The 10,386-nt window shown below is 35.2% G+C and overlaps 3 protein-coding genes across 3 annotated transcripts in view; 2 read left to right on the forward strand and 1 right to left on the reverse strand.

Annotated features, from left to right (window-relative positions):
• Positions 1-3,876: 3,876 nt before the first annotated feature.
• On the reverse strand, positions 3,877-5,856 carry LOC111986413 (amino acid transporter AVT1I). The gene is made up of 3 exons (XM_024018038.2): positions 5,728-5,856; positions 5,042-5,649; positions 3,877-4,535 (listed from the first exon to the last, which is right to left on the reverse strand). Exons 1-3 carry the CDS (start codon positions 5,819-5,821, stop codon positions 4,032-4,034), a joined length of 1,206 nt encoding a protein of 401 aa, XP_023873806.2. The 5' UTR covers positions 5,822-5,856; the 3' UTR covers positions 3,877-4,031.
• Positions 5,857-9,047: 3,191 nt separating this feature from the next.
• Positions 9,048-9,710, forward strand: LOC136064682 (uncharacterized). Its single transcript, XM_065766718.1, has one exon. The coding sequence runs from the start codon at positions 9,048-9,050 to the stop codon at positions 9,708-9,710; it is 663 nt and encodes a 220-aa protein (XP_065622790.1).
• Positions 9,711-9,797: 87 nt separating this feature from the next.
• Positions 9,798-10,386, forward strand: part of LOC111985693 (uncharacterized) — a 9,233-nt gene continuing 8,644 nt past the window's right edge. Inside the window, exon 1 of the mRNA XM_065766726.1 lies at positions 9,798-10,366. Within this exon, the coding sequence (XP_065622798.1) occupies positions 9,798-10,366 (569 nt within the window). The remainder of the gene's footprint in view (positions 10,367-10,386) is intronic.

Below are 10,386 nucleotides of genomic sequence, written 5' to 3' on the forward strand. Positions count from 1 at the left end.
CAAATCTATATCTATATATTACTAAAAGCTGAAGCGTATCATTTATTGTTGCTACACTCCAGTTAAGTCAGATTAGTGCCACGTCATCATTTATTTTCTTATTTTATTTTTTATTTTTAGATTTACTGGTTGACATTTATTAAGCATCTCCTTAAATTCGGATGTTACTCTTATCTTCAACTTTATCATGTGTCCCTCCATTAACCAAGACTCTTCAAATGCCGCTATTATATGAAATTCTAACAGTCACCAATAGGTTACAACCTCCTCACTTCCTTTATTTGTTATAACTTCTTCCATTTATTGGGTATGATATGACTATTCTACACACACACACACACACACACACACACACACACAAATTTCAGCCAAGTGGCTACATAAATTTCAGCCACGTTAACATTTAAAAACACCAAACATTGTGACTTTTCAAGATTTTACATTTTTAACTAACCATTTAATTCAATACTTTTTAAATACACATTTTTAAGAATTAACTATAACAGGTGCCTTTTTCATTTGGTTGTTGATGTGAAATGTTTTGATTTCTAAATTCTACAAATAATATCACACGACTAAAAAAGAAAAAATGCAAACTAACGCAACATTTTGCCTAGCTCTGGATAGTTTTAATTTTTATAGGTTTCATAGTAGTTCTTCTTTCCAAAAAAAAAAACCACAAACACTTCTCTCCTCCCTATCTTTGTACGTACTTCTCCTTTTCTCCACCTCTTGCTGTACTTTATTTCCTACAGTAATAATTTTGAGACTTTAACTTCATAAAAGTTTTGCTCATTTTGCAGAAATCTCAAAATCACGCAAATTGTCAAAGCAAGCCCAAAAACCAAAGGTCACATCCCTTCTCTCATTCTATAATTTAGTCATCTAATTTTACCTATCTTAAACCCAAATCAGTGGATACTATGAATGGATAGAACTGTTATTAGCGTTCTTACCCTTCTGATTCTTTGAATGACGCAACAGGTTTTTCTAATTCATCTTACACGCATGTGAAGGATATGGGAGAGTAAGCGGTTGACGAGGAAAACAAAGAGTCAAAGTAGAAGTTTCCATTCTTTCTGAACTTCGAAGTCCTCAGTCTCCACTCATCTCTCTTCCTCGACAACGATATTGCTCAAAACACCAACTCCTTCAAGCTGGTCACTCTCTTTCTCTCTCTCTCTCCAACTAAATCCATTTTAGTACGAATGATATCAGATATCTGTGAACTGTTTTAACTTTTATTTAGTTTTACAAATTCGTGAATGTGTGAATTGCTTTTAGTTTGAGTATTGTTGGTTTAAAAAGCAAATTTGGATTATAGGAGTCTATTATAAACCTAAGAATTTTTTAAATTGACTGGGTTTGTTAGTTCGTTTACTCATTAATTTTTTTTAATGTAATTCCTTACTATGATTTTGTAGCCGATAAAGCACATCTCAAAGGTCCCTAAAAATTGAAACTTCTATTGTAGTTCTTGTGAATTAAATCTGAGTTTTTGGAAAAGAGTTTGATTTCTTGACTGATTACTTAGTATTGGATTTGCATTTTAAATTTTTGTATGGTAGTTATTTTTATAGGTTGGTAGAATGGCAGGCGAGTCTGTAAAACTTAAATTAGAGCCGTTACAGAGGGGACTGCACCTTTGGATTTCACAAAGCATGGGTATCTGTCATTTAATATGCAGATTCTCTTTGGTTTCTTCTATTTTTCTTTTTGTTCAATTAGCCCACCATGAAACTTAAATATAATTCAAATTATTGATATTGGACCTTACTTTTATTTTGTTGTTTTGTTGTGATTGTTTAATACCTAGAACATGTTGCTTCTTTTTTGACTGTTATCCCATTTGGTTATACAAGTTGAACATCTGATATCTATGTTTTGAATATATCATATAGATACAGATCAGTGGAGATAAAAGATGATATCATACCCTTTTTATGTTTTGCTAATATGATGCATGCATATTCTTCAAAAAATTAGGTTCCAATCTTCTCTTTACAAGCCATGACCTAGCAGTTTAAAGCCTTTGTTGTGTATTATTGTGATTAACTCAGGTAAGCAACGATGAAATGAAGACATTATGGTTGTTGATTGTAACATCTATTTATTTTCCTTTTCAAGTGTTATGGAAACTAAGAATTAATTTTGCCAATGAAGCTTACAATTGTTTACCATAAATAGTCATCTTGGCAAAGCTAATAACTTCCAAGTAATAAGGTCTAGCTCTGATTGCTATTGGACTCACATTGAAATTCTCTCAACCTGTTCTTTTTAATTATGTGGAATCACAAAAACAACAGAGTTTATACATTGATTGTTTAATCTATTGAGTTTTTTGTATGTTTTTTGGTCAGAACTTAGTTTACTTTTGCCTTTTCTAAATGCATCAATATATGCATGACTTCTGGAATCTTTATTGCTTTATCCTAGAATTTGTTCTAAGTTATGAAGCTTGGATATGACTTTTTATTTCTATATTGCATTTTGATTTACTAAATATGCCTGTTGTGGGGAAATAACTTTTTGAAAAGATATAAACAGAGAGAAATTCCCGTGTCATCGATAAAAGAACTTATATAGCAATTGATATTTTTTTAAGGTAAAGATTGCAATATCTATGTTATTTAGCAAAAAAAAAAAAAAAAAAGGATTATAATATCTATGATTTGAATTTATAAAAAAACATGTGGCTACTCATTCCATCATTGGTTCTTTATTCTTAGTCTTTTTACATTCATAAATGTGGGGTTTACAAATTATTTGATTCCAAAAAAATTTGTCACTTACAAACATTTAATAATTAGCAGTTAATGACCATTAGCTTATTTGGTTATTTGCTTATGTACAACTTTGAACAATTTTTAAGACTCTCACTTACAACTGTACTTCTATCAACTTTCAACAAATAAAATTTTCTTAATTAAATTCATTAAAACCATTGTTCAAATTTTCTTTTATATGTTTGTATGATGTTTTCTATCAGAAGGCAACTTGGGTTTTGAAAAAGGCTTTCAAATTGGTTTTTAGTGGGTGAATAGTTTTGTATTACTAAAATAATTTAATTTTCTATTTAATTATAGATTTTTTTTGGAGGTTTGTTCAATGAATTGTATTTCTTGCTAATGTATCATATGATATTATATATTGTGGTATATGTTATATACTCAGTAGCTTCCCCATGCATTGCATAGGTTGGCGACTAGTTTATATAGAAATGGACTAGTTTCTTAATCAAGGACACAAGAGGCCTAATAACATAATTTATCTTTTATGGATGTTTAACTCATCCTTTTGGGGCCACCCTAAATGATTCTTCCTTATAATAACTAGGTATATGTGAGATGAAAGGATTGCACACACCCAAGAGATACTCAAAAAAGTCTAGATATCCTTGTTACTCAAAACGAAAAAAAAAAAAAAACAAAACAAAACAAAAAAAAAACAAAAAAATCCTCACCCTTTTGCTATTGATTTTTGCATTAAAGATAGGGCAGACCCTAACCACTAGGCTAATTAGGCAGTCGCCTAAGACCCCAAGTAGAACAAGACCCCAAATTTTAACCAATAGGGATATTTCTATATATATAAAAATATTAAATAGGCCCCAAATATTAGCCAATGGATAAAAATAAATAAATTAGTAATGCAATTAACACAACAAAATGTTACAATAATTTCACAACATTCCTATATTAACATGCCAACTCACACTCACAAATGGGCTCACCACAATCTCTAATTTAATTTTTTTGCTATTCTAGTTTAGAAAAGATATGAAATTGTTGTCTCTAACATTACTCAAAAGAAATAGTTTATAGATGTTACGTCCACAATATTTTCATAGCAAATCTTAGGTGGCAATTTGTTATTGATAGGTAAAAAAATAATATTGGTGATGGCAATCTATTGCTAATTCTTTGGTATTTTAAAGAGATGCACACCTTTGCAAGTTACAAAATATTTCCATTATGACCTAAGATGACATAGCCACACTCAAAACCAGTATTGCAGCTCTCAAAGATATTTCACCATCTCTTTAGACTTGAGTATGTGCCCATCACTCCACCTGAGAGAGCGAGCACCACAACCCCCAGAATAATAACTAGTTCAAGTCCCAACCTCTTATAACTTTCAAAAATCTTCAGGTAGCATAAGCATGGAAGCAGAATGGAAAGAGTGACAGACAGAATAGATCCAATAAGTGCCATCAACAATCCAAAAAATGGAATAACTGAGGCCACAATGACTGTGCTAATTAGTAACAATGTTCTGATGAGGATGCTAATAGCCCTGATATTATAGTTACTAGGCAATTGGCTTTCCATGGCTTCTGCAATAGGTGTGACTACTAGGGCGTATTTAGCAAGTGGACCAACTAAAGTGGTGTATATAGCAATCTTTGAGCTGAATTTTCTTGTAGGCAGGTTCAGTGTCACTTGTGATTGTAATCTCTGGCCAAACATTAGATAGCCAATGATTGCCATGGATATGTAGCTGACAGTACTAAGAGCAAAGCTGATGAACAAAACCTGCAATACCACACAAGACCAACTAGCCCTTTAGATGAGTTTAGGTGCTTAGTAAAGAAATTATTTAATTTCAAACACAATGGTTCCAAAAACATTTGATTTAAACTGATAGTATGGCTAATCTTCTTAATTTTTCTTATAACATAGTTGATCTTAAATATGATTTTATCAATCTTAATTTTGGAAAATTTATTTTTATAATTATAACATGTATTGTTAGAAAGAAAATTCAATTTTCTGTCTCCTTATTTTTTTGAAGTTTTTCATATCTAGATGAATATTTTTTTTAATAGACATTTAAAAGAAATGTCATGTACACTATAACATTATAATATAACTAAAAGAAAATAACTTCTAAAAAGTGCAATTTCAAATAGTCTTACCAAACCAGCACAAAACATCCATCAAGTACCAAAAAATTGTTCCTTGTCACAATTTTTTGGGGTTAACGTTTATCTAAAGACTTGAGATAGGAGTCAAAGACGTAAATGCTTTCTATGAATTACCTTGGAGAACTGACTTTTGTCTTCCATAGAAGAGTACAATGTTGGGAAAATTGCATGAGCATCATAACAGAAGGCATACAAGCTGAGAGCAAAAGGAACTCCTTCCAAATTAAACAGCTCTGCTTTTTCAGAGAAACCTACTCCATCAACTGCACCAACCCAAAATATGGAACAGATAATAATAAGAGATGAAAGGGCACCACTCGCTGAGATAAAAGAAAGAAAGCGAAAGTCCTTCAACCACATTGAAGGTACAATCAGCAGCCCAACTACTAGTGTAAAAAGTGGCTTTCCTCCAATGTGTTGCCCTCCTACTTTAAAGCTAGTGTTTGGAAATAACTTGTGTAAGTTATCACGTTCCAAAATCAAGAATCCTATTAGGATTAGATAAAGCTCAAAATACAGGAAGATTGAAACTATGATTCTTCCTTTTCTCCCAAATGCATGCCAGCCTATGTCAGGGTATGTTATAATCAATGGTTTGGAGTCCATGCATCGTTGTAGCAGTAGCCCAGTATAGCAAGTCACAATTGCCATTGCTAGAAGCAGGCCAAGGCTTAACCATCCAGCTTCTCTGAGTGTATATGGCATGGTTATGAGTCCTATTCCTGGAAAATAAGAAAGAAGAAGTTCTTGGAAATTCAAAAGAATAATTGTTCAATTGTATATAGAGAAGCAAGCAGAACCTGATAAAGCATTTAGGCAATTAAAGCACGTTCTGACGAAGCTTGTTCCACCACTTATGATTGGTGGAAGCTCATTTTGCACTTCCATGGCCATTGCTATTCTCAGTTCATTTTATCACGGTATGTACGGCTCTTTATCGTTACCTATGGTGGCTTAACTGAGGAAATTAAATAGAGAACAAAAGACAAGTTTGGAGTAATTCCAGGCATCCTTAAAAGATATTTCATAGTGGGGGATTTATACAAATCCTGGTGCCTTTATTCCATTCCATAGTGGGGGATTTATACAATTCTGGTGCCTTTATTCCATTCCATAGTGGGGTATTTATACAAATCCAAGCAACAATACATACGAAATTTAAGCAATTTTAACCACAAAATAAGGGATACTGGACTCCTAGGACTTAGTAACAGAGTTTGCAAAATAATAAACTAACGTTAACAAAATTACAAGTCCTAAACAAACTTAACAACAAGCGACAATTACTATTTCCAAAAATAAGGATCAGATACTTCACCCTTACGTCACTTGCTCGTAACAATCACCCTTATGTCACTTGCTGATGATCAGCTTCATTTGTATTTGATGTTGTCACGTCTTTCTCACTAATGAAGAACAATAATGCTAATACCATACATTTTAATACCCACTTTGCCACAATTATTTTATATGGTAGAATGTGAATGACCACAAAAAAATAATAGGTTCATGTGATATTGACATACATTCAATTATAGTCGGCCATATAAAATAGTTTGTGACAAAATGTGTAAAAATGTGTGGTGATTGAATGAAGAATATTGTTTTCTTGACAAGGTGTTATCGATTTTAACTTTGAAGTGGCATGAAAAACAGCTTTGTTTATATTAAACAACATATAAACAAACAATTGGTAATTATATACAGTACAGTATATTCACCATAATATAGACATTCAAACAATTAGTAATAATATTGTATGGCTGTAAGAATCTTACAACGAGATTTAGAGGGATTTTATGTCTATTTTAATTTGGAATATTTACATGTGACTAGAATGATCGGTTAATTTAAGTGGATAAAGCATTCACAGCAGTGGATGCTAAAAATTTAGTTATTCGGCACCACAAAAAGTTACTTTATCTATTTTACCTACACACATATTGCAGCAGTGGATCTATTTTAACTTTCAACACAATAAAATAATATAAACATCACAGTAAAATAAGATATCTACTACAATAAAATAATATATTTATTATAAACATCACACACACACAACCATAGTGTGAACACAAATAATTTTTTTATTTTTTTACCTTTGAGCTACAGTGCACATCTAAAGATAGATGTGCACTGTAGCAATGAAGTTAAAAAAAATACCTTTAACTCCATTGCTGTATGGTTGATTTTTGTGTTTTGGTAGAGATATAGCTATTTTAGCTCCACTGCTACAAGTGTTCTTAAATCCTATATCCATATATAATCGTAATTAATAAGAGTTATTAGTAGATATAATTACTTAGCAAAAAAGAATGGTGGATATAATTACTCAACACTTACAGTCATTTGTCAAGGTTACATAACTTGTAGATGGTCTTCATTTATGGGTTTTTTTTTTTTTTTTTTAATCTTTATCCCAAAAGGAAAAAAGCTTCATTATGTAAAATGTTGACAGCAGACGCTTCATCAGAAGTAGCACGGAAGCTTTGAAATATTGTATATATATCTATAATGAGTCATATAGAACTTGAATATTAAAAAATCGAGAATTTAAAGTTATTTAATATATAAACAATTGGAATGTGGTGAAAATATGATAGGACTAAACGCCCTTTCATATGATTCAAAATGATCATGAACTTCTTTGAGTATCACAAGCAAATTAAATGATTATATCATATTGGTGACATCTTTTGGGGACTCGTATTAGTTGATGAATCAAAGTGGCTGTATAGATGACGTGAAGAATGAACACTTGTTCTAAGCATAAAGCTTGTTACATCATGTGTAATTTAAGTCACTAATTGTGTCCTTGAAAGGGGAATGTAATTATTTTTTTGAAGGGGATTTTCTTTTGGTCCCGTGCCGACATGGCGTTCTTCGGGTTCCTTTCATCCTAATCAAAGGGTTTTTTTTTTTTGGTAGACACAAAATTAGGGCCATGGCGGGTATGAGATATTGAAAATCAATTGAGATTTGCCCTAGTCTTTGCCTCCCTCACCCCACAAAACTTTATATTTGTGAAGTGATCATCAAGTCAAGGGTGAGCAATGGTGTTCATGAATTTTATTGGTTCCTTATGTTAAGGTTGTCGTTATTGTTTATCCTGAACTGGACATTTGCGAGCTAGCCTTATTTTGGATTGTATATTTAACGTTACATGTAAGATGCTTATTGATGAGGAAAAATTATGCATGACAAAGCTATCTGGAGAGAGGTGGCACGGACAGACGTGGTATGTACGGACCGAACGGCCACGTAGTATCCACCCCATTATTATGTGGTCTCCAAGAAACCTTAAATGGAAAATACTTGCGACACACGATTAGCCCTGGTTTGTAGAGTCCCAACATGAGTAGAATTCTAGAAGATACATACATTAATATGAATCTTCCCACAAGGAAATATCTTGTCCATCACGTTTAGGATTCTGCGAGAAGAGTCTTATAAGGAAAAGACTTCCTCGCCAAGGAAGAGAGCTCAACCCTCTACTACTATAAATGCCCCAATAACCTTATAGACCAAGGTACGCATAATTTACTTTCTCTAGCACTCTAGAGTTGTGAGAATATTTCTGACTTAACCTTCGGAGGGTATTTGGTCGGCACCACACCGATGCTCTCTGTTAGGTTTTCTTCTTTGTATTGTGTAGGTTCACGTTCGAGCGCGTAGGTATCGTGTGTCTCACTGGTAAATTTCTCAGCATCATCAGTTGGCGCCGTCTGTGGGAAATAACAGTTGAGATTCGTAAGCCATATTGTCGTTTCTCGGACAAAAAAGATGCATGGTACTCACTCGCTCAATGGCAACCACTAACAACGTTCAAGGAAAGGAACCACCCACGACTGCCCTTGAGAGACAAGTTCAAACTCTCGTTGCTGCAGTGGAATGCCTCACCAAACAGAACCACGACTTAGAAGAACAGCTGCGCTAGAAGAATGCAACACCAAATGACCAACAAGAAGATCAAGAAGGGACCAACGCTGAAAGAAAAAACCAGGAGAGACTTGAGGGCAGCCACGCCCCAAGCAGACCGGAGAGGCAGAATTTAAGCATGCCATCTCTCACAGATGCAAGTCCGCCACATATTGTCGTAGAGATGCAGGCGATGGAGTAAATGGAGGTTATGATGAACGCGCTCAAGGGGCGAGTTTCTAGTGATCTTGACGATTTGGTCAACCGCACCAACTTGCCTTTCCCTACGGCTGTGAACTCCTTCCCCTTACCCCATAAATTTCGAATGCCGCACATAGACAGTTATGACAGAGTAAAGGATCCTCTGGACCATCTAGAAACCTTCAAGACCCTAATGCACCTTCAAGGGGTAGCAGACGAGATGATGTGTAGGGCCTTCCCTACAACGCTTAAGGGCCCCGTACATATATGGTTTAGCCGACTGACGCTGAACTCCATCAGCATTTTCAAGGAGCTAAGCGCTCAGTTCACCATGCACTTCATTGGAGGACATAGGTATAAGAAGTCCACGGCGTGCTTAATGAGTATCAGGCAACGAGAGGACGAGACGCTGAGATCCTACATAACGCGCTTCAATAAGGAAGCGCTCTCGATCGATGAAGCCGATGACAAAATACTGGTAGCAGCTTTCACGAACGGGCTGCGGAAGGGTAAGTTCTTGTTCTCTTTATACAAGAACGACCCAAAGACCATGTCAAAAGTACTCTATAGGGCAACCAAATACATGAATGCCGAAGACGCATTGTTGGCTCGGGAGGAAAAGCCTAGAAAAAGGGAGCGACAGGAAGATGCCCGACAAGATTGAAATCGAAAGGATGACAAATGCTCCAAGCCCCCTGCAGGAAAATTCACGAATTTCACCCCGTTGACTGCCCCAATAGACCAGGTACTAATGCAGATCAAGGACGAAGGATCCCTGACCTTTCCTGAAAAGTTAAAGGGAGATCCCAATAAGCGATCTAAAGACAAGAATTGCCGTTTCCACCGTGATCACGGACATGATACGGCTGACTGCTATGACTTAAAACAGCAAATCGAAGCTCTTATTAGACAGGAAAAACTGCAGAAGTTCGTCAACAAGGAAAGGACGGATCAGCAACATCAAGAGCAGCCACCTCGACAAGAAAATAAGTGCCCCAGACAACCTATAGGGGATATAAGAATGATCGTAGGGGGCACGGCAACTATGGGGTCGTCCAAGAAGGCTAGAAAGGCATACCTCAGGATGGTTCATAACATCCAGTTAACGGGCTCCGTACCAAAGATAGCACGGATAGAGAGCCCGATCGTAGGATTCTCAGAAGAGGATGCCCGACGTCTTCACCACCCTCATGATGACGCACTTGTCGTCACCTTACGAGTGGGGGACTTCAACATGCACCGGGTGCTGATCGACAATGGTAGCTCAGCAGACATCCTATACTACCCGGCATTCCAGCAAATGAGGATTGATAGAAAACGGTTAATATCGACAAATGCTC

This window comes from Quercus suber, unplaced genomic scaffold, assembly GCF_002906115.3.
Source record: "Quercus suber isolate HL8 unplaced genomic scaffold, Cork oak 2.0 scaffold_24, whole genome shotgun sequence".
Lineage (NCBI taxonomy): Eukaryota > Viridiplantae > Streptophyta > Magnoliopsida > Fagales > Fagaceae > Quercus > Quercus suber.